Raw genomic sequence first — 24,026 nt, forward strand, 5'->3', positions numbered from 1 at the left:
CTGTTGACGTTGAACTCGTGAACATTGACCGAGTGGAACTCTTGATCTTTAAAAGTCGATGTGTTTGTCTGTGTGAACTGTACACACAAATCATTCATCAACACCACTTACACGTTTGGAAAAATCATTAAAGGAGTTCCTGGGAGGCCGGGGTTTCATTAACATTAATCAAGACAGGCAGTCCGGTCATGGCTCTGGCGTACTGAGAAAATGTTTTACCTTGACGGTATCCAAGTGCTAGTGAAACTCTGGGATAATAAGTGCATTAGTTTAACAGTTTAACATATTTTTATAGAGAAATACAGGGAGATTGTGCAATCAAAAGTCCCGGTTTGACTTGAACGGCCTTTGTATACCTGAGTCGGGTGTGTACGGGAGCGGAAACATCAGATTCTTTAAAATATTTGTCAATTACATATGGGAGGGATACATATACACCATCAGCTCTAAAATTATTGGCACCCTTCTTTTTTTTTTATATTTTAAGAAGCATAATCATATGTGAAGACTTAACCACAAGCCATTTTAACTTCTTGACAAAGCAAGTTGAAATGAAACTATATTTCATATATCAGCTTTTCACAGCCTTGCCAATAACTGCACAATATTTCAGGCTAGTTATGTAACAGATTTCTTGTTAAAGTTGGTGAAATGCTGATTTACAACATCCAATGAGAAGGAATACATCGAATTATTAGTGAAAAACTACAAAGGAAGAATTCCCCGAATGACTTAAGACACCAAAGTAAAGGTCGATTACATCACCATCACCATTCTCTCACTCACTCATTCCCAAAGCCTGGATCTGGAAGTCCTGGCACCTATAGACAGACAGACCCCCTTTCGAGTACCCTCCTATTAAATCACAGCACTGACACCTAGTGGTGAGAATCGTGCACCCGACACGCACTCACTCTCGTTCCAGCGCGGCAAAGTCACAACAGGGATCAGGATTTTTTTTTTTTTTTGTTTATTTTTACAAATAACTTATCTGTTACAAAGACAGTTTTCCCAGCTAAAAATTAAAAATCACTTTAGATATCCAAATCATTTCTTCTTCTGTATTTTCTTTTTTCCTCCATGATTTAAATCCTTAAACATAAAAATCACAGCTCTGAAACAAAAAAAAAAAAGAGAAAATAAAAACAAAACTAAAACCACTTTTAGCATAGATTTGAGATTAAAAATTAAAATAATAACAATAATTATTATTACGTAATAACCAGGGAAAACTTTAACAAGGCCGAAAAAAAAAAAGAAAAAAAAAAAAAAAGTGAGGCAGCACGATGTGAAAACCAGAAATAAAAGAACACTTCTTGACATCTTCCCGAAATCATTTTTATATCTTTCAATGGGTGGAGGGGGGAAGATAAAAAGTGAATAAACATTTAAAAACATCATTAAGGCCAGGTGTAAAAGGGGAGTGGTGTAATCAAATCCACAAAGGAACGGAACAAAAACAAAACAAAAACAAAAGAACGAGGCAGTGTCTGCTTCACTCTTAAAGGCAGGGCATGTCCGGCTGTTCAGCGGCTGAAGGCACGTGGTGATAGCTTTGGCTTGGAACTGAATCCTCAACCTCTTTATTTTTTTCACCTTATCTCTCTCTGAAGTCTCTGAAGAAGGAAACGATGATAATAATAATAAAAAAAAAAAGAATTTGGTTTCGGTGAATACGCGGACAAACCGAAACCAAACGTCCCAGAAGTCTTTGCTCTCGAACCGACGAGGTTCAGCCGAGGCGTGGACGCGTCCTCTCGTCCTCTACTAGCGTGAGGATCCCCCTTTTCAAAAATTAAAAATAAAAAAAAATTGTTTATGAAACCTACATTCCAGTTGGCAGATAAAACAGAGGTCCGTGTAAAAGTCTTCGGGGACCGTACGGTGACCTTTGACCTGTCCTTAGCGTGGAGGGCGGGGGTAGTGATTACTAGTGACGCTCCATCATTCTTGACCTTTTTTGTTTTTTATTTTGCTGCGTCTGCAGCCCGTACACTGGAGAAAACAAACAAACCAACCAACAAACAAACAAAGAAAAAAAAGTAGAAAAGCGTGTCGCTGCTCACGCTGGACTCGCGAATGAGGGGGAAAAAACAAACAAACAACAAAATAAAACGTACTCATCTGTTTTTCAGAGGAAAGATAAAAACAAAACGAAACAAAAAAGAAAACACCCGACACATAGAAGTAAATGAAGTCTATGGAGCTATAATTACAGAAAATACACGTGAGGAGATAAAGAGAGAGAAAAAGAAAGAGAGAGAAAGAGAGAGAGAGAGAGAGAGAGAGAGGGGAGGGACAAACAAAATTAGCCTTCTAAAGCGGGTTCTAACACTATGTACAGGAAAAGCTTAAGTGGGCGGAGTCTCCGGCTGTAAACTGTACATCTAAAGCATGCAGGTTAGGTTTGAAGTCGTATTCGTATTCGTCTGCTACGTTTAGTTTCTCTTCTTCTTCTTCTCCATGAGCGAAAACGCTGGAAGAGAAACGGTTTCCCATGATCCTCTGGGGCGAGAGCGAAGTGGAGAAAAAAAAAAGGGAGTCCGTAAAAGGTGAAAAAAAGAGAAAGAGGAGGAGGAGGAGGCTCTCGAAGGTCGTTCCCGTCCGGAAGGCACGTTGGCACGTGTCGTCGTGCGTGTGTGTGTGTGTGTGTCTTATTGTGTGTTTGTATATGCTCACATGCTTTTATAATACTGTTTCGGGCTGGACTGAGATTTGGTATGGAATCAGTGAAAACACATACGTACACACACACACACACACACACACACACACACACACACACATAAACACACACACTCAGTCAGTCTGGCTCGACGGACAGAAACGAAGAAAAAGCTGTAAAAATTATCCAGTCTTCAGTGGGCAGCATGACACACACCCCCGAGAGAGAGAGAGCGAGAGAGACGGAGAGAGAACAACTGAGAGAGACAAGAGGGTGACAGTAAGCAAGAGAGACAGACAATTTGAGAAAGACAGCAAGAGAGACAAATGGTGAATAAAATATGAGACAACAAGGGAGACTAAGTGTGAGACAGTGAGCGAGAGATACTGAGCAAGAGACAGGGAGAGAGAGAGAGAGAGAGAGAGAGAGAGAGAGAGAGAAGAAGAAGAAGAAGAGAGACCCACACATGCACACCTACACACACACACACACAAATGGATCATAACGTATTTCTGTAACAAAGCCTAGCTGATGTGTAAAAGTGTGTGTGTGTGTGTGTGTGTGTGTGTGTGTGTGTGTGTGTGTACTGGGGCTCAGAAATGCCGTGGAAATTCACACTGTTCACAGCGGTTGAGGGCGGGATGGTTGAGGAAGGTGCAGGCCGTGCAGCCCCACTGAACCCCGTCGTCATCTTCAGCCTCAGACACCGTCTTCATATTCTTACTGCCCGACTCTGAGAGACAGACAGAGAGACACAGGGAGAGAGACAGGGAGAGAGACAGGGAGAGAGAGACTGTAAGATGTGGATCTTTAGACTATCAGACCTCTGAGATGAAACACAGCGCTCCTTTAGTAGTAGTGTTTTTGATCGCACACACACACACACACACACACACACACACACACACACACACACCTTTAGCCTTGCGTTCACACTAGCACGGCCCCTTTGTGGATTTTATTTGTTTGTGTTGTCCTGTTCTGATTAATCTCTGAGACTCCACAAAGTCAAAGTCAAACAAAGTCCGACAGTTCATCAGTAGGGTTTATCTTAAACATAATGAGACGAAGGAACAAGCGGAGGCTGTGGACGGAGGTAAGGAGGACAGATAGAGGTAGTAAAAGGGTGAGATGCAGCCATGTGAGACCTACTGTAAGAGATGAGAGAAAGACTCAGAGACAGACAGAGAGAGAGAGCGGTGAAGAAAGAAAAACAGAAAATGAATGAGCAGAAAGTGAGACAAGAGTGAGAGTGGTAACAGGAAGAGACACAGGCAGGAAGAGAGACACAGTTACAGACCCAGGCATAGAGACGGGTAGAGACAAGCAGGCAGAGAGACAGTTATAGATCTAAGCAGAGAGACAAGCAGGGAGAGACAAAGTTATAGACCCGGGCAAAAGGACAAGCGTCTGTGCAGACAGGTGCAGTTATAGACCCAGGTTAAAAGACAAGCAGAGAGACAAGCAGGAGGACAAGCAGGGAGAGACAAGCAGGCACAGTTATACACCTAAGCAAATAGACAAGCAGGCAGAGACACAGTTATAGACCCCAGCAGAGAGACAGACAGGGAGACAAGCAAGCAGAGACACGGTTATAGACCCTGGCAGAGAGACAGACAATGTGACAGAGGAAGAGAGAGAGACAAGCAGGCAGAGGAAACAGGCAGTGTGAAGGAGAGAGAAAGTTACCCACCCACAGGAGCAGGGAGACAGGGAGGAACAGGAGGGAGAGACGGGTCTCTCTTCAGCTTGGAGCTGACGTTTATTCGGCGTCCTCTCCTGTCCACAGAGCCCCAGTGATCCGAGCCTGAGCCCAGCGCACCGCAGCACAGAGAGACGAGAGCAAGACGCGAAGAGAGAGAGAGACACAGAGAGAGGTAGAGTAAGAGAGAGAGAGAGAGAGAAAGACAGACAGAGAGATAGGGAGAGACAGCGATAGAAAGACAAAAAGAGAGAGATGGAGAGAGACAGCGATAGAGAGACAGAGAGACACAGAGAGAGGTAGAGAAAGAAAGAGAGAAAGACAGCGATAGAGAGACAGAGAGAGATAGGGAGAGACAGCGATAGAGAGACAGAGAGAGAGATAGGGAGAGACAGCGATAGAGAGACAGAGAGACACAGAGGGGAACAAGAAGCTGAAACAAGTGAAGTGAACAAGAAAAAGGAAAGTTGAAGCAAATTCCTATGAAATGTTTAGACGTCTGTGACCCCGATGTGTCCGAGCCGTTTGTACAGAGAGTAATGAATGTGTGTGTGTGTGTGTGTGTGTGTGTGAGATCACGACTGTATTTGTCTCGAGTTTATGCAGCAAAGTCAGAAATGAGGTCTGAATTTCTAAGTGAAACCTTGGACATCCTGTGTGAGAGACGGTGACCCTGACTGAGCACTAGAGGGCGGTGTGGGACACACAACACCAGAGGACACAGTGGACCAACATTATACTAGTGTATAGTGCATATATACCTGTGGGTGTAAAGGAGATATAGTGTGTGTGTGTGTGTGCGTGTGTGTGTGTGTGTGTGTGTGTGCGCCCTCACCTGCTGCCGGAGTACCTTTGGGTTTCGGGGCGACGGGACCGAGGAAGCCGATGTTGTCATAAAAGTTATGGATCGCACTGGGATTGAAGTGCGGCCCTGAAAAACACCGACGGAACAAGGTCAGGTTTTACACACACACACACACACACACACACACACACACACACAGTAAACAAGTGCTTTCTTGTCGCTCATTAAAAAAACACCTGCAGCACATCTGTCCCTCACACACCTGAAAGACGATGCATTAAAAAGCATGAGTCAGTAGACACACACACACACACACACACACACACACACACATGCGCAAGATGACTGAACAGGATGTGAAAATGCAGAACAGCCCTGAATCACGGAGTCATGGGATGAGAACATCTAAACACATCAACACACACTGCAGCATTTTCACTGCAGGTCCAAATTGTAATCAAGCTGAACTCCGTGTGTGTGTGTGTGTGTGTGTGTGTGTGTGTGTGTGTTTTTACATAACAACAGGGTAAACACAGTTTAAACACAGTGAATGTCAGACACTCATTTTTCTGTGTGTGTGTGTGTGTGTGTGTGTGTGTGTGTGTGTGTGTGTGTGTGTGTGTGTGTGTGGCTGAAAGGTGCCAGAGGAATCGTAAATCCGTTCCTGACGAGCGGCAGCAGGATGTCATTCAGGAAACTACTGCTAGTTAACACTACAATAGCAGTTCACCGGCCACGTGTGTGTGTGTGTGTGTGTGTGTGTGTGTGTGTGTGTGTGTGTGTGTGTGTGTGTGTGTGTGTGTGTGTGTGTGAGAGAGATATTCATCAGCACTACCCTGCCTCACTAAGCACTTCAGCGTGCACCTGGACTCGCTCGGTGCATGATGAAGCAGAGCAGTGTAGAGGTTTAAGGGTTTAACATCGGTTTAACCCGACTGTAATCCCGCACTAATCCCGTTCACAAAAGTCTGACTGTAGATGTGTAAAGATTTCAGTTACATTAGAGCCAGATTATAAAGTGTCAGGTTAAAGATCAATTTAAGTTAGGGTGAGGTTAAGGTTAGATTGGAGCCAGAGAAGACCCAGACTAGTGTCATGTTAGAGTTGGATTAGAGCCTGATGAAGACTCTGACTAAATTTAGGTTAGTGTGGGATTAGAGTCAGGTTCCAATTGGATTAAAACCCAATGTAAAAATAAGTCGGATTACGACTGGATTAGAGCCTGATAAGACCCAGACTATATTCAAATTAGAGTTGGATTAGATTCAAGTTACAGTTGGATTACAGCGTGATGGGACCATGCCGGGGACGGGTTTGAGTCAGGTTAGAGTTGGATTAGAGTCAGGTTAGAGTCAGATTACAACTGGATTAGTGCCTGATAAGACCCGGACTGGAGCCAAATTATAGTCGGACCAGACCCCAGTAAAACCTGGACTGGAGTCAGGTTAAAGTAGGATTAGAGCCTAATAAAGCCAGGACTAGATTAAGGTTAGAGTTGGATTAGAGTCAAGTAACATTAGGATAAGAGCCTGATAAAACCCATCTAGAGTCAGGTTAGATTTGGGTTAAACTTGATTGAAGCAAAGATAAAGTTGGATTAGAGTCAAGTTAGCATTGGATTAGAGCCCAATAAGACCTGGACTGAAGTCATGTTAAAATTGGATTAGAGCCAGGATACAGTAGGATTAGAGCCAGGTAAGACCCAGGCTAGATTTAGGTTGGAGTTGGATTAAAGTCAGTTTACATTTGGATTAGAGCCTGATAAAACCCAGCTGGAGTCAGGCTAGAGTTGGACTAGAATCAAGTTAGCATTAAAAAATATAATAATAAAAAAAATTAAAAAGGGGGGGTATGTCCTAATGCCACCTGGCACATCGGGTGCTGTATACTCCCCACCCTGGAGATATACTGTATCTGCCCTTTCTATGGCAGTTACGTGAGGGGTCGGGTTGCCAGATCGACACTCGATAGTCACTCAGATACAACAGGTAATTTTGAAATGGCAATTGGCCTTGCTTGTTTTTGGACTGTGGGAGGAAACCGAAGTACCCGGAGGAAACCCACCAGGCACGGGCAGAACATGCAAACTCCATGCACACGGACCCTGAAGCGGGAACTGAAGAATGCTTGATATTTTTCAAAAATTTGTGGTTGTATTTTTCAAACAAAAATGTAACTCAAGCATTTAAAAAAAAATCTATGCAAAAATACTGACCTTACTAAATTGCTGTGTTAAAAATGCCGTCTTCATTACTTTTTTAACCGCGCAAGTCCAGGCTGCCAAAATTTAGGTCGACAAAATTCGAGTCTTCAAATTCGGGTACAAAAACAATTCATATCTTCACCTCGGGCATATCATAGGAAGAGCAAAGGACTGCTGATTGAAGTGTGACCTTCCTGTGCCCGGTGTACTCGACTTCTCAGGAACGACTCGCCGATCGGAATGCAGCACTTCTAACTGATTGACTGGGCTGCCAGTTAAGCGACAGAATTATGTGCTTAATCCCCTCCATACTCGAACGAGACTGTGTGAGGGTTTTCCCTTCCCAGCGCTCAGTAATGCAAGTACAGCAGCCACGTTCAGTAACAAGATGGGATTAATTTCCTCAACTTCTGTGGCAGATTTCTGTGCATGATCTTCAGAAAGCGACCGAGCAGCACGGACTGATCGAGTAATCCCAGAGTACTGCAGACACGTTCCTGACTTTGTGCCCAGCCGTGTCAAGACAAAGTACTTGCAGTACTTAATACTAAACTGTTGTAGAGCAACAATCTTGATGTGTAAACAGCACATTTGTTGTTGCTGCTGTTGAGGAAGTGAAAAAATGAAAGAGCGCACTGACTTTGCTGTTAGTATAGCAATTATGGCGAAGGGGGATTTAACACTGTTTATTCTGCTGCTTAACTGGCAACCCGGCCAGTTAGTTAGAAGTGCTGCATTCCGATCTGTGAGTCGTTCCTAAGAAGACGACTGTACAGGGATCAGGAAGGGGATGCTGTAAAGCACACTGTAAAGTATCAGACCGTAGCAATCAGCAATCCCTCGCTCTTCGTCTGATAAACCGGACACGAAGAACAGACACTTTGTCGATCTGAATTTGTTGAAAAATAACAAAGATGGTATTTTTAACACATAAAAATATTTTTGAACGGCAATTTAGTGAGGTCAATATTTTTCCATAGAATTTTAAATGACAGAATTACATTTTCATTTAAAATGTACAGCCACAATAAATTGCAGTGGAGCAAGCTTTAAACGTTATAAATGCCCTAAGGACTTTTTTTTCCCTTTCAGATCAAATTGCAATGCAGAAAAATTTTAACGTTTTTAGTTTTTGTTCAGTTCATGTAATTCAACATGCTATTTTATTTGAGGACTTATGGCACTGTTATACTTCCATAGAGTCCGGATTAGAGTCAGGTTAGAGTTAGATTAGAGTCAGGTTAAACTTGATTAGAGCAAAGATAAAATTGGATTAGAGTCAGGTTAGAGTTAAATTAGAGTCAGGTTAAACTTGATTAGAGCAAAGATAAAGTTGGATTAGAGTCAGGTTAGAGTGGGATTAGTGTCAGGTTAAACTTGATTAGAGCAAAGATAAAGTTGGATTAGAGTCAGGTTAGAGTGGGATTAGTGTCAGGTTAAACTTGATTAGAGCAAAGATAGAGTTAGATTAGAGTCAGGTTAGAGTGGGATTAGAGTCAAGTTAAACTCGATTGAAGCAAAGATAAAGTTGGATTAGAGTCAGGTTAGAGTGGGATTAGAGTCAGGTTAAACTTGATTGAAGCAAAGATAAAGTTGGATTAGAGTAAGGTTAGAGTTGGATTAGAGTCAGGTTAAACTTGATTAGAGCAAAGATAGAGTTAGATTAGAGTCAGGTTAGAGTCAGGTTAATCTTGATTAGAGCAAAGATAGAGTTAAATTAGATTCAGGTTAGAGTTGGATTAGAGTCAGGTTAAACTTGACTGAAGCAAAGATAAAGTTGGATTAGAGTCAGGTTAGAGTTGGATTAGAGTCAGGTTAAACTTGATTAGAGCAAAAACAGGTGGATTAGAGCCTGATAAAACCCAGCTAGAGTCAGGTTGAACTTGAATGAAAGGCAGAATAGAATTGGATTAGAGTCGGGTTCGAGTCGGGTTTGAGTCACGATAGCGTGGGATTAAAGTCATGATAGAATTGGATTAGTGTCAGGTTGGAGTCTGATTAGAGCAGAAAAGAGTCATGGTTAGAGTTAGTTTTGAATTTGGATTAGAGCCTGATAAAACCTAGATAGACTCAGGTTAGAGTTAGATTAGATTCAGATTAAATTAGGATGAAATCCAGAATAGTTGGATTAGAGTCGGGTTCGAGACGGATTAGAGTCACTTTAGAGTGGGAGTAAAAAGTGGGAGATAGAGTTAGATTAGAGTCTGGTTCGAGACCGATTAGGGTCAGGTTAGAGTCACATAAAAGTGGGATTAAAATCAGGTTAGAGTTGGATAAAAGCCAGGTTAGAGTCGGAGTGGAAATAGTTTAGAGTTAGATTAGAGTCAGGTTGAACTTGGATTAAAGCCAGGTTAAGATTAGAGCCTGTTTCGACCCAGAAAAGGGTTTGGCTGCATCTATAAATTACTAGTAAAGATTATTCATTTACTTTACATGTCTTAGCCGGTACTTCTAATCCTAACAGTGTGTGTGTGTGCGTGTGTGCGTGTGTATAACAATGTCTGAAGATTCTCAGGTGAGGTTATCTGGAAGTTGAGTCATAACGACTAGACTTCCTTCTTCCTCTTTGGGATTAGTGTCGGATTAAAGGCCAATTATGTGTATAACAATGTGTGTGTGTGTGTGTGTGTGTGTGTGTGTGTGTGTGTGTGTGTGTGTGTGTGTGTGTGCGCGTGTGTATTAAACAATGTGTACAGGTGTGTAGAACGGCGTGTGGGTATATTAAATAGTGTGTGACGGGGTGGTGGTGGTTGTGTGTGTGTTTGTGTGTGTGTGTGTGTGTGTGTTTGTGTGAGTGTTACTCACCACGCGCCTGCAGGAGGTCGATCTCTTTAGTTAAACAGTCAATGTCGATCTGCAGTAACCTGTTCTTACACCTCAGCTGCTGCATCTCATCAAGCTGCAGACACACACAGACACACAGACACACACACAGGGAGTCAGATCCTGAAACCGAGTATCTTACATATTGTTATTTATTATAAAACTGACAGTAGTGCAGCTGCTCATCACGACTGTGTGGTGTCAGTGCACGGGTGAGACTTACAGAGGGTATCTGAGAGACAGAGTTGGACCTCTGCAGTCGTCTCCTCGTAAGGTCGTTCTCCATCTCGTTCACCTCCTCTTTCAGTTTCTCCAGGTTCTTCTTTTTCAGCTTGAGCTCGTGGCACAGACGTTCCATACGCGCCTTTTGATGCACCAACAAGGCTAAAAAAATTAAATAAATAAAAAACCACACGCACACACAATGTATTCATTAGACACACATTCATTGTGTACAGTAGGAACAGTCACACACACACATACACTCCAATGCAAAAATTCAATCGATTCAATAAATTCGGAGATGAATTGAGTCGAGTCAGAGTCAATTCCAGAGTGTTGATTCCAAGTCTAACCAGACTCGGGGTCCATTAAAAGTTACTTCAAATCAAAGTCGATTCCTTAATCAATCGATATTCAGAATCGAGTCAATGTTGTCAAATGTAGTCAAAGTCAATTAAATGTTACTTTAAAATCAAATGAGAGTCGATTCCTATTTGACTCGATTCACAGTGGATTAAGAGTCAAATTATAATAGATTTAAAGTCAAATAAAAGCTGATTTAGAGTCAATTCATAGTTGCTTAAAAGTCAATTCAGAATAGATAACACTGATGCTGATTCATACTTGCTTAAATCAATTACAGTACTGATTCAGAGTCAATTAAATGACAATTCAATTCAATTCAATTCTAAGTCTATTGAATGACAATTCAAAATCAAATCAGAGTTGCAGTCAACTAGAAAAGAATTAAGAGTCTAATCAGTGTTGATTCCTAGACAATTTAGAATTGATTCATGGTTGCTTAAGAGTCAATTAAAAATATATCGAGAGTCAACTCAGCACTGAGTCGTTTCATGGTATTCATTGCTGCTTAGGAGTCGATTAAGAATAGATTAAAAAATGAATCAAAGTCACCTGTAATCCTATTTGTTGACAATTAATTGCATATTGATTTACTTAGGTACTAAATTAATTATTTACTAAGTTACATACTTACTTAGGTATTTACTTAATTACTTACCTATAATTGTATTTACTTCCTTATAAAGTTAATTACTTACTTGTCAGGTTAAACAACAAAATTACTTAATTATTTACTTGCTTAAACTCTTCCTTATTTATTTATTTATTTGCTTGTTATTTGCTTATAATCTTGTTTACTTAATTACTTCTTTACTCATCTTAAATTCTTACCCATGTAATTTGTTCATTATTTGTGTTACCTCTATTTATGTACCTTGATGTAATCAAAGTCAAACCATAGTTAATTAAGCAGCAATTCGGTCAAATCGGAGTCAATTCAAAGTTTTGAAGAATCGATTCGAAGAGCTCATTCAGAGTTGATTCATGGCTGCTCAAAAGTCAACTCAGTGCTGATTCAGAGTTAAATTAAAGTCAATTAAATGTTGATTCGGACTTTGTAGTCAATTAAAAAGCAATTCAGAGTCAAATCAGTTGATTACTATTTGATTCAGGATCGATTCAAGGTTGATTAAGAGTTCCCACTCGCAGATCTTTTAATCTATTCTTAGTGACTTTGTCAAATTAGAATCGAGTTAAAGTCAAATCAAAGCCGGGTCAATTCATGGTTGCTTAAAAGTCAATTCAGAGTCAATTCAGAGTTAATTCCTAGTCTATTCAGAATCGATTTTAGTCTATTAAGTGTCAAACCAGAATCACTTTAAAGTCAATTCCCGGGTGATAAAGTCAGTCAGTAAAGTCAGTTCAGAGTTGAGTCATTGTTGCTTTAGAGGCAATTCAAAATAGATTCAGGCTCAAACCAGCGCTGACTCAGAGTCGAATCATGGTTGCGTTTTAAAATATATTCTGATTAGATTTAAAGTCAAATTCAAGCTGACTCAGAGTCGCCTCATGGTTGTTTAAGATTAAGCAGTGTTCTACTGCACATCGATGCCAAACCCACCAGGGCTCGGTTTACACACCGTGTACACGACTGAACCCTAACGCGCTCTCTCTGATCTCCCCCTCCGTTCCCCCTGCACACTCCCTCCACTCTTCCGTCTTCCTGTCTTCACTCACCGCCTCTAAATTCCATCACCCCATCAGCTTGGCTGCGCTCCTCATGCGCCTCGGAGTCGGTACGGAGCGGAGAGCCACGTTTTTAATCCACGGGATCTTAGAAGCGAGCTTTTTCCACTCGCAGTTTTCATTTCTGTACCAATGAAAGTCACCCGCAGTTTGGTCGGTTGTCTGCTTTCACCTGCACCTGATCCCGTCCAACCTGTTGCAGCGCTCGAGGACAACGGTTTGATCTTCATTAGAGTTATGAAGTTTATCCCTGAGCTCTCACAGTTTCTAATCTGTCGGCTCACTTCAACTGGATAAGTTTTCAATCCAAACAGTGTTCCGCCAAGCAGCTGCATGAAAACCCAACTCAGAAGGGTTTCTAATGTAAATCTAATGACGGAGTTACAGTGCTGGAGCGTTCGTGACCCTGTATAAACATCGCTTAAATCACCAGAAAAGAGAGAGAGAGAGAGAGAGAGAGAGAGACCCTTAAACGATCACATCCCAGTTGGGATTTATTGAACACTGAAGGGAAGGAAAAGACATCCTGTCGGTCGCAGCGTCCTCGGCTCCCGGAAAAGCCCCGATCACTCTGACGGCAAAGAAACATCGCTCAACTTTCTTAAACGTTACCTCAGAAAATTTATTTTTCTTAAATAAAATATAAGTACAGGGTGTCCAAAGAAAGCGAAAAGCCACGTTGAAAAGCCATGTTGAGTGAAATCCACAAAAAACACAAGAGTCGATGCGCAGAGTGATGAGCCAAACCCGCTGAACACGCAGCGCTGTTAATCATCAATACGATTATTTATCAGCGGTTTCACTCTATCTGGGAAAGTTTCTATTTATTTATTTCCAAAATTATTTGTTCATGGACTTACAGACTATTTACTTATAGCTTAATGCATAATTAAAGAGGTACTAATTGAAGTAAGTAAGGTATGTAAGTAAAAAAAAAAAAGAAGGTAAAAACTACATGAACAAGTAATAATGTAGATAAGCAAATGAGTAACTGTATAAATAATATAGATAAAAAAGTTTTTTTTATCAAAAGTTTTGATTTAATTATGATCCCTTAATGTGGCGATTCATGAACCGAACCGAGCGCCCCCTGGTGATTCCCGTCCCCACTAAAGAAACAAATAAATTAACAAACAAATAAATAGCCAATCAAGTTTTGTTTATGAGGGTCAATGAGACCGTAAGTAATTAAATAAACAAGTAAATAAGAGGCCAACAAAATAAGTGACGACATGAGAAAGCAAAAGTTTTAAGTAAGCAAGTTAATAGGTAAAAAAAAAATTAAGTAAATAATCAAGGTATTAAGTTATTAAGAAATTAATTAGTAAAATAAATTAAAAGTATTTAAAGTAAGTACAGTAGAACCTCGGATTACGAGTAACGCGGTTTACGGGTGTTCTGCAAGACGAGCAAAGATTTTTTATAAAAATTTAACCTGAAAAACAAGCATTTTCTTGGTTTACAAGCACTGAGTATCATGTTTCACGCATGCGCTTCTTGTTTAGACGCAAAGCGTCACGTGATCACAACTGAGCCAACGGTTTTTCACTCTCTTGCACTGTGGAATCGTCTCCCGTGCTGGGTCTTAGTGCTCGTCCCTTACTGGTATAATCAACATCTGTGCACGCGTGTACTGTTTACTATAACACTGTGACTACGTGCGTGTGAAACATATTTTATTATGTGTTCGGAAGCGCGTGTGTACAGCGCGTGTACTGTTTCTTATAACACACGTGTGTGCGCGCGAGTAATGCAAAAGAAATTCTTAATACAGAGGTTAAAAATCTATTTTCTTTCTCATCGCGGTGTGTTTTTGTGTGTGTGCGCGCGCGCGCGAGCGTAATTAGACACTGTGCCGGCTGTGTGTGTGTGTGTGTGTGTGTGTGAAACGCACAAGAGACACACACTCTGCTCTCCGAAGAAACTCTTCGCAAATCTTTTCACAGGGTAAGGTGCTGGGTCATTTGTTTGTTTGTTTTACTTTACAGCAGTGATTCTGTTAGTTTGCGCTCACACGAGTGTCATTAGCGATGTTTAATGCTTTTTTTTTTTTTTTTTTTTTTTTTAGATAAAACAGTGTAGCAGGAGAGAGACGTTGATTTATGACCTCTGTTTACGGAAGTGTAGTCCAGTGCGGGAGATGTATTGTGGATAATGCAATCCGGTGTGTGTGAACGCGAATGTGAGATTTAAGTTAGGATATTGAGCCTGAGTTTTGTTATTCAGTAGTTTTTTTAGTTGGATTTAAGTGCAGGATCCACCCAAAAGTTTGTAATATAACCTGACAATGCAGAAAATAAAAGAACGGGCATCGACGAGTTTGTCCATCTCATCATTACACGAGCATGGATTAATGAGCTGTTATTATTCACTCCTACCACATAGGAAGCTGTTCTCAATACAATATCATCACGATACCTCTGTGCCGAGTCGATTCTATAAGTATCGCCATTTTATTAATATTGAGTGGAGAGTTCGGCTTTTAACATACGTGATTTTTGACTATTTATAATTACTGCTCGCGGTGTCGTGAGACTGGTGTAAGTGTGTGTTAAGACTAATTCACTTACAGAGTTTAGATAGAAAGGCAAATCTAAAAAGGTAAGTAATTAAGATAAGTACATAATTAGGGAAACTAGGAAAACAGGGTTGGAAGTAAATAAATGAGCAAATAAATAATAAAGGTCTTTTGTAGATAAACTTGATGAGCAAGTAAATAATTATGACTGAGTGATTTTATATTGTAAGTAATTAACTTAATATGAAAGTGAATAATAATTAAGTACGTATGAAAGTAAATAGGTTCATTGGTAAATAAATAGGTATGTAATTAAGTAAATACCTGAATACGGAGGTAATGAACTACATGAGTAAATAAATAAGGAAGTAATTATGCTAGTAAACAGGATTACAGGCCAGTGAGTTAATAAATAGTGTACTAAGTGATTACATAAACGAGTTTGTAAGCAAGCTAGTAAATAATTATGTAAGTAAATAAGTAATTAATAAAAATATTTAAGTAACTGAGATGTTACTAAAAACGTAATTAGGAAAATCACTACACAAGGAAAAAAAATTGCATAGGTAAGTAATTGAGATAAATCAATAATTAAGTAAATAAGTAAACAGGGTTGGAAGTAACTAAATAAGCACATAAGTACGTAAACAAGGAAGTAAGTGAATAAGTAAGGAAGTAAATACCTAAATAAATAAAATAATTAATAAATAAATAAATATGGAAGTAATTATGCTAGTAAACTAGATTGCGATTAGAAATTGAGTTAATAATGTACTAAGTGAGTAAATAAGAAAGTAATTACATAAATAAGTTTGTAAGCAAGCAAATAAATAAGCAAAGAAGTAATTAAATAAGTCACTACCTATAAGTGTGTATCTGAGTAAATATGAATATAACTGAGAATATAATGTGAGTATGAATAAAAGGACGTGTGTTTTTAGTTTTTTTGTTTGTTTTTTAAGTGTAAGAACGCGATTTTGGAGTCGGTTTCAGTGCGATACATGTTTTTGAAACACAAAAGAATTGTGACCTGAATCGATTTTTCCCCATCCTTAGTAAACAATAAAATAAAGGAGTAAAAAAATAAATAAATAAATAAATAAATAAAAGTTAGTAGGAGGGAAAAGAAGAAAGGAAGTAAGTCAACAAATTTGAGGATTTGAAAAAGGGAAAAGGCGAGGAGCGGAAACACATCCTCAAGTCTGTCAGTACTGTATCGGTTTCTAACCACGATACATAATCATGAATCAATCATACACACACACACACACCTACACACACACACACACACCTACACACACACACACACACACAGGATACAAGAGTAAAACATCACCTTCCACTAAGAACCACATGCATCATAAAGCAATTGTGATTGACTCAAATAAAGCACACACACACACATACACACACACACACACACACACAGACACACACAGACAGAGCAGTTTGTCAATGACTCACACGTCATCAGGGGAAAAATCCATATAAGGTAAACATTGCCCTGCTGCTGCACATTTCACTCACTCACACACACACACACACACACACACCTCAATCCTTTGACTTTACAATGTACATATGGGGGGGGGACAAGGCAGAAAAATGTTTCAGCAGGAGGAAAATCTTCTCCTTTCGCTTTCAGGAAAATAAATAAATAAATAAATAAAACGACCAGTGGAGGAGGCCTGGGAACGTTTAGCCTCTTCCGCTTCCTCAGCCGGACTTTTTCTAACCACACTGAGGTGCACGTTAACTGCCGGGGCAAATGGAGGGGAACTGAGTCACTCCCACAGCTGGGGCGGCTCGTTCACATCGCTCAAACACAATCTCGAGAGAAGAAAAAGTAAAAAAAAAAAAGAAAGAAAAAAAACCTTTACCCTGCGTGTACGCGGCGTCATCGGAGCCCATGCTGGGCCGGCGGCTCTCGGAGGCCCTCAGGTCACGGTTAGGCGAGAGCGGCTCGGGCAGGCTGATGGCCTCGGTCTCGGAGAAGTGCTGATCGGCAGGCACGCTGAGCATGTTGGTGGGCTCGAAGGTGGGCGACACCACCCCGGGGGACACGGCCGGAGGCTTGTTTGGTGACACCGTGATCTTGAAGGTGTACTTTGTGTTCGGCTGCGTGACGACCACGCGGGGCGACGTGGCGATGCCTCCCGGACCCACCGAGCTGCGGGATTTGGGCGGGTGATGATGGATGTAGGCGGGCCCCATGCTGACTTGACCGCCCAGGCTCCGGCCGGCAGCGACGCCAGGCAGGGCGGGGTTGGCGGAGATGTAGACGGTGGGCGGGTTCCGTGCGCCGCTTTCGTCCGAGGAAGCGTTGGCCGAGATGTAGAACTTGGGCTGGGAGCGACTGGGGGGAGGGACCGTCGCGACCTCGTCTGACGGCGTCGTCGCGTTGGTGGCGGTGGCGCCGGCGGGAGGAGAGGCGGCTATGAAGACGGCGGGCTGGCTTCGGCCAAGCCCCGCCCCCTCGATGGAGAGCGGAGTGGAGGAAGAGGAAGCGGGCGACAGGCAGGACGACGACCCTGAAGCCGGACCCGGTCGAGGGGCGGAGGCGGAACACATCAGCGTCGCCGTGGCCCCGGCGACGTTGGCGGCAGCGGCTCCTCCCACCCTCTGCGGGGATTCGAGCTTGATCTCGATCTGGTTCTTTCTGGGCCCCGTGGAGATGTTCTGGATGTTGAACTGGCTGAAAGAGGACGCGAGCGAGGGGGGCGCCGGTAAAGATGAAGGCAGAGATGAGGACGAGGACGGAAGGGAGGACGAGGACGGGGCCTGAGCGGACGCGGCGGACGGCGCCTGGAAGGCCGACGGGGGCTGCGGGTTGGTGGGGGAGCTGATAGGCATGTAAACGTGTGAGGTCTGGTGGTGCGGGCCGCCGGGGTGCGAGATCTGGGTGACGTAGGGCCGGATGTAGATAGAGTTGGGGCTGTTGGGGCCGGCCTGGGGCCCGCCGTGGATGTGCAGCGAGGTGGGCGTGTTTCGGCCGGCGTTGGGCGCCAGCGTCACCGTGATGGGATTAAAACGGGGCGTGGCGGGAAGGGGCGTGGCCGAGCCCTGACCCTTGACCCCGAGCTGGTAGAGGCCGAGGTGCTGCGGCGGCTGCGGTTTCCGCGAGCGCTCCATCACGCAGAAGGCGGAGGGTGTGTGAGCGTGCGCGTGTGACTGAGACTCCGCCTGGTAGAAGTCAGATGCCGGAGTCGGGGGACCGTTGACGGGCCCGTCGCTCAGGCTGTGCGAGAGAGTCCTGCTGCCGTTCATCCTCACTGGCTCGCGCTGCACGGCACCATGGGTATTCTGAGACACGCCCACGTTGAGCTGGGTCATGTGATTGCGCAGGTCCGCCGCGCTCGGGTTGCCCTCGCTGTACAGGAAGCCGGGACTCACCTGGGACAGGTACTCGCAGCACGCTGCTAAATTGTTCTTATTCTGAGAAAAAAATAAGAGAAAGAGAGAAATACAAATGAAGGAATAAGATGTTTTAATTTCTCTTTGATTTTTTTAAAACACGCCCCCACCTGTACGACACACTGAGAGACCACGCCCTCCGGCACTTCTGGGAACTTCTGAAGGAGCTGCTGCAGAACTTTAGTGTCAATCTGCTGATTTCCTTGTGCCATTCGGGGACTGGCAGGACGGAGCGGGGTGGACCTCTGCGCGCACACACTCATGCACACACACCCGCTCGATCACAGCATCTTTTGTTCTACACAGAAAGAAAGAGACAGAGAGACAGAGAGAGAGAGAGAGAGAGAAGGGGGAAAAATAATTACCATGTGGGTTATCTTCAACGTACATTCCTTCTTTCTTTCTTGCAGGAGTAAACGTTTCCTCTGTCGTGTATCCCAAGACAGAGAGAAAGAAAGACTCACACACACACAGGCTTTAAAGTCGTTTAGCAGAAACTCGCAAAAAAAAAATATATATATTATATATATATATCAGAGACTCGAACTTCACACTGCTCCCAAACCACGACAGGATTAACAGCACCGATAGATTTATAATGGAAACCAGCGGCAGCGGTGCCAACAGTCACATATTAAACCCGCTATAATGGATAACACACACACACACACGGTATTATTTTTTTTTATAAACGTTCTTACTCTCACTCAGAGGGAGCTTGTGATGAAACAGATGTCCAAATTTTATTTATTTTTATTTTTTTAAAGAATAAGGAGGCAGGTCTTCCTGCACCAGTTAAACAGCGCTGTGTTTTCTGCTCCGCTGCATTCTGAAATCTGATTGGTCCTGAGATCTGCCCTTTAAACAGAGGCTCGGACAGCTGTGACGCTCCTCCTCAAATGTCTCAGCAATGGAAAAACTGTCACACCAGTGTGTAGATGAGTATCAGGATATCTCCGGCTCGATGTCGGATTTTCTTTTTGATTAACTTAGATAATAATCCATCAATTTCATAAGAAACACTGCTTTACCTATAAAAACAGTTTAATGTGTAACAGACACACTCAGCTGCTGAAATATTTGTTTTGATAACAATACTAGGGACGGGAAATCACCAGAGTCGAAGCGATATGATTTCATTATCGCGATACCAATATCAGTACAGGTAGTCCTCGACCTACGAACGGGTTCTGTTCCAGAAGCACGTCCGTAAGTCGGATTTGTTCTTAAGTCTGACAAAGTGAGTCTTCTATGTCTTTGATGAGGATAATATACAATATAAAACATACCAATCCACTTGACTAAATCTCTGTCCCCTTTCCTCACACTGCCATCATGTGGCCAAAAACTGTAATCGTGCCAAAGGAAATTAATCTCTCCCCGCCTTTAAACAGTGACGGGAACCTTGGACGCCATTTTGTCTCCTAGCTGTTTTCTACTGTATTGAACTGTGAACTCTGTTTTCTTGAGGATTTTCCTGAAATTATGATTATTCACCATCAGGAAAGCTTTACAGAACAGACATTTTCTATTATCGTGCTCCCGGACTGATACATTGAAATCGGTGAGGCCGACTCATTTCTCCAACACACACGCACAATATATCTGACTTTAGACATTTAACACAATCACTTACACACTGAAAATATTGTATATAATCGTAAATATTGGTCTTAGGTGTACTGCAGTGTTTATTTTTTGTACAACAAACGTAAGCTGAGTAAAACTTTGCAGCTAATTTCAAACAAAAGAAAAAAAAAACCTTCAAGTGTCATCACGCAAAATCCGAACTTTGTTCTATTCATTAGTGTTCACTGGACTTTATGGGACTCTCTAAAGAAGCCATGCTTGCTCTACGGCATTTAGTTGCATGTGACTGTAGCTATACAGCGCTGTACGTAAACACTCGGAGGTAGTGTGAAAATTTGCCACAAAAAAAAAGAGAATTGTGGTAATGTAACTAAATCGATATTCTTCCACATCTTTAACTGATACCGTAGTGAATTTCTCAACCCAGAGATTACAGACGTCTCTACTCTAAAAACTGGATTTAAAAAGTGCTGGTGTTACAGGAGACATCTAATTAAATTGTAAGATTGGACTGATTAAATAGATGACAATCTAGGACTGAGAACTGTTTCTGTGTTTAAGGAAAATGGAGGTTATTATCTTGCAAAAAGTAAAATTGAGTCCACGGTCCGATTTATTTCACGATATTAACTCCAAGGTGCGATTCAATTCACGACGCTGGTTTATGACCCAAGTCAATACACGATGCACCTCTTCGATTCACCGTACTACCTCCACAATTCCAGTTCTATAACAGTCCCTCCACAATCCATCCTATAATACTTCTTTCATGATTCGACTCACAACACTATCCTCGCGATCCGATCCGTAACGCTCCCTCCCTGATCCGATTTTAAGACTTCTTTAGCCCTGTCCGTCTCTTGGGCGTCTCGGCGAGGCACAGGAGTGGTTCTCTCCTCACTTCCTCACTCCTAGTGAGGGAACTCGACTCGCGGGAATTCCTGAGCCGGTGCCAAAACTAAAAACGCAAGACTCTGATGGAATAAAATATTATATATAATAATAAAATATTAAAATTCAAAAATAAAAAATAAAAAATAAAATTTCTGGCAGATGTTAGGCCCAGCTGGTCCTGCTACTGTGTGTTAGCGGCGGGCTGTTTCCTGTCAAACAGAAACGTCCCCTGACGCACATTAAACACACACACACACACACACACACAACCAGCAGTCGGAGCAGAGCTCAGCCAGCACTATCGGCAGGAGATTGCAGATAAGAAGCACAAAGAGAGAGAGACAGAGAAAGAGAGACAGACAGAAAGACAAACAGAGAGAGAGACAGACAGACAGAGAGTGCTCTTCCTTATCACCGTCAGAAGCTGGTGTATCAGTAACTGTCATATTCACTGACTGGAAATCACACACACAAACAACAGATAAGAAAGTCTCACACACACACACTTGAATGGAGTGTGGATATCGACTCTTTCCTGTCCTCTTTTCCTACGAGGTGTCCAGAAGGTGTTTTTGTCCCTCTCACTCTGCAGGGATGGTTTAGGGACAGATCCACCGTATATATAAAGCTCTGACACTGGAGACTCCTTTCACAGATCTGCACGGGTGTGGTTTACTTCAATCAATTAAAAAAATAAAAAAAAACTAAAGACAGTCCTGTTGCTTAGAAACCATGCGTCATGTGACTGGTCATTTTGACAAGAACTCCTGGTCCGGTCCGATCCGTTACGTGTCGGTCATGTCTGCGGACGTCCGGCGACATACGCGAGTGCTTCTCCTCACTTCGCTGGAGACTTCACGGCGTTACACGTATGTATATATAACGTGATGCTGGAGAACATGGGGTTAATTATGGAAGGGTTTAACCAAATGCAGAGCGCAACACGCTTTAGGAAGTGTGTGTGTGTGTGTGAGAGAGAGAGAGAGAGAGAGAGAGAGAGAGCCTGAACAGGATCTGCAGGATCAGATGTCTTCACACAGCCAGCACGTTTACTTTCGACTTATGGAGACCTGGAGCCTCATTTAGCAAGCACCTCCCAACCCCCCCTACACACAAACACACTCGCAAAAATAAGCCTCTCGCTAACTGATTACGAGACAAGTTGTTTAACTGCAGCACAACTGACACGCTGGTCTTGCTACACAACCTGAATAATAATAATAATAATAATAATAATTAGAAATGTACTCAAACACATGTGATGTAATTTATACCTGTTATTACTTTATCACTTTCAGGCTGCATATTTCAGTCAGGAAGAACAGGGAAATTTTTCGCCACGCCCCTTAAGAACAGAAGAAGATCAGATGCCAAGAGAATGTATCGGTGCAGAGAGATCGCTCACTTCCTGTCCACGTTTCTGTAAAGGCCAGGTACCGATACCCGGCACCGGTACCTACTGTATATAACACACACACACATATAACCAGGTATGTGCCAGCAGATTTCAGTACCTCACATTGATGGCACTTAAATGTTGCACAGTGCCACTTGGAGCCATACTCCCCTTGATCTGATACAATCACTACTCCACCTCTGCAATCCGATCCAATACTCTACTCCCTCCCTCTCTACGATCCGATCCAATACTCTACTCCTTTACTACTTATAATAAAAGTCCAGCTAATGTTTGTAGTAACCTGAGCGTGTGAATGCAGTAATTACACTTGCTCTGGCGGCAGCAGGTACAGCAACTACTTTTCTCTTTTAAATAATAACCATTCTGTAAATGTGATCCACCATTTTTTTGTGACTCTTTATCAGTTCAGTCACCTGTACTGTTTTTAAAAAGTATCGATTTGACACACGGTATCATAAAAAGCCCAAGCGTACTTGTGTTCGATCCTGACGCTCTAAAAAATCTGGTGTACAGATAACAGGTAACACCATCGATCCTTCTTCTGTTGTAAAATAAAATGATAAAAGGACCCGTCCTGAAACATGTGAGGACAGTTTCAGATGGCGAGATGAAGGACAAAGTGGCGTCAGCTGTCTTTAGTGCAGAACTGTGTACGTTTTGGGCCGAGTGATCGCTTTAACTGGGTGTGTATGAGGTTTTATGTGTGTATGTGTGACATATGGAAAAACGAGAGCAGGATCAAAGACAAACAGAGACAGAGACAAAGAATGACTGAGCAGGAAGAAAATGAACCTCCACCTTATTAAATTCTTTAAAACGTCCTGGGTATTTACTGTACAAGTCAACTGTGTGTGTGTGTGTGTGTGTGTGTGTGTTTTGCAATCTCTTCATGGGAGAGGCTCGGTGTTGTCCTAGATTGCCCTGAGAGAGGCCTCCCTGTATCTCTGAGTGTTTAGCAAGGGGGCCACCCTGATCTCCCAGAATGCAACGGGAGAGCCTGTGGCCCCTGCCTGCTTCCAATCAGCAGCCAGCTGCAGCCTGCGGCACTCAAGTATTTCTGATTTCCTGCCCTCTCTCTCTCTCTCTCTCTCTCACACACACACACACACACACACACACACACACACACAGAGCCCTACCAAGGGGTGGGCAACCGAGCAAAACAGCTCCAACCTGACCGCAGTCACTGGTTTTGTCTCCAAAGTTTTCCAACATCACGTTTGTCTCAAAACTCTACGCGTTTCAATCCCATAATCCTTTTCCCTAGATCTAGAGAACACTCGCCTTGGAGTTAATTACCTCTGTGTTTGTGTGTGAAAGCTGCTCTTTTCATTTTCAGATTAAGTTTGCTGTCAGGCCTCGGCCACTCAGAGAGTCAACGAGTCGGCTGATTTACTGAGTGACTTGGGGAGTCGTCACGCTGAGCAATTTTTAAGGGAGTCAGTGCATTGAGCAACTCAGGAGAGTCAGAGCGCCGTGCAAATCATTCAGACTCAGTGAGTCAGCATATTCAGTGATTCAATGAGTCAGCATATTCAATGAGTCAGCATATTCAGTGAGTCGGCATATTCAGTGAGTCGGCATATTCAGTGAGTCGGCATATTTATTAAGTCATATTCAGTAAGTCACATATTAAATAATTCAGTGATTCAGCATATTTAGTGAGTCAGTGAGTCACATACAAAATGAGTCAGCAAATTCAGTGAGTCAGCAAATTCAGT

The 24,026-nt window shown here is 42.5% G+C and overlaps 1 protein-coding gene across 5 annotated transcripts in view; it reads right to left on the reverse strand.

Annotated features, from left to right (window-relative positions):
- Positions 1-866: 866 nt before the first annotated feature.
- Positions 867-24,026, reverse strand: part of tab2 (TGF-beta activated kinase 1 (MAP3K7) binding protein 2) — a 48,033-nt gene continuing 24,873 nt past the window's right edge. For 2 of the 5 annotated variants that reach the window (XM_053479721.1, XM_053479730.1), the window contains exons 2-8: positions 18,512-18,699; positions 16,868-18,422; positions 10,422-10,582; positions 10,181-10,274; positions 5,203-5,298; positions 4,359-4,472; positions 867-3,398 (exon numbers count right to left, since the gene is read on the reverse strand). In XM_053479721.1, coding sequence (XP_053335696.1) covers positions 3,259-3,398; positions 4,359-4,472; positions 5,203-5,298; positions 10,181-10,274; positions 10,422-10,582; positions 16,868-18,422; positions 18,512-18,664 — 2,313 coding nt within the window. In that variant the 5' untranslated portion in view covers positions 18,665-18,699 and the 3' untranslated portion in view covers positions 867-3,258. The remainder of the gene's footprint in view (positions 3,399-4,358; positions 4,473-5,202; positions 5,299-10,180; positions 10,275-10,421; positions 10,583-16,867; positions 18,423-18,511; positions 18,700-24,026) is intronic. The other 3 variants (XM_053479714.1, XM_053479705.1, XM_053479739.1) reach the window with 3 other exon arrangements.

The sequence above is a fragment of the Clarias gariepinus genome, chromosome 2 (genome assembly GCF_024256425.1).
Source record: "Clarias gariepinus isolate MV-2021 ecotype Netherlands chromosome 2, CGAR_prim_01v2, whole genome shotgun sequence".
Classification (NCBI taxonomy): Eukaryota; Metazoa; Chordata; class Actinopteri; order Siluriformes; family Clariidae; genus Clarias; species Clarias gariepinus.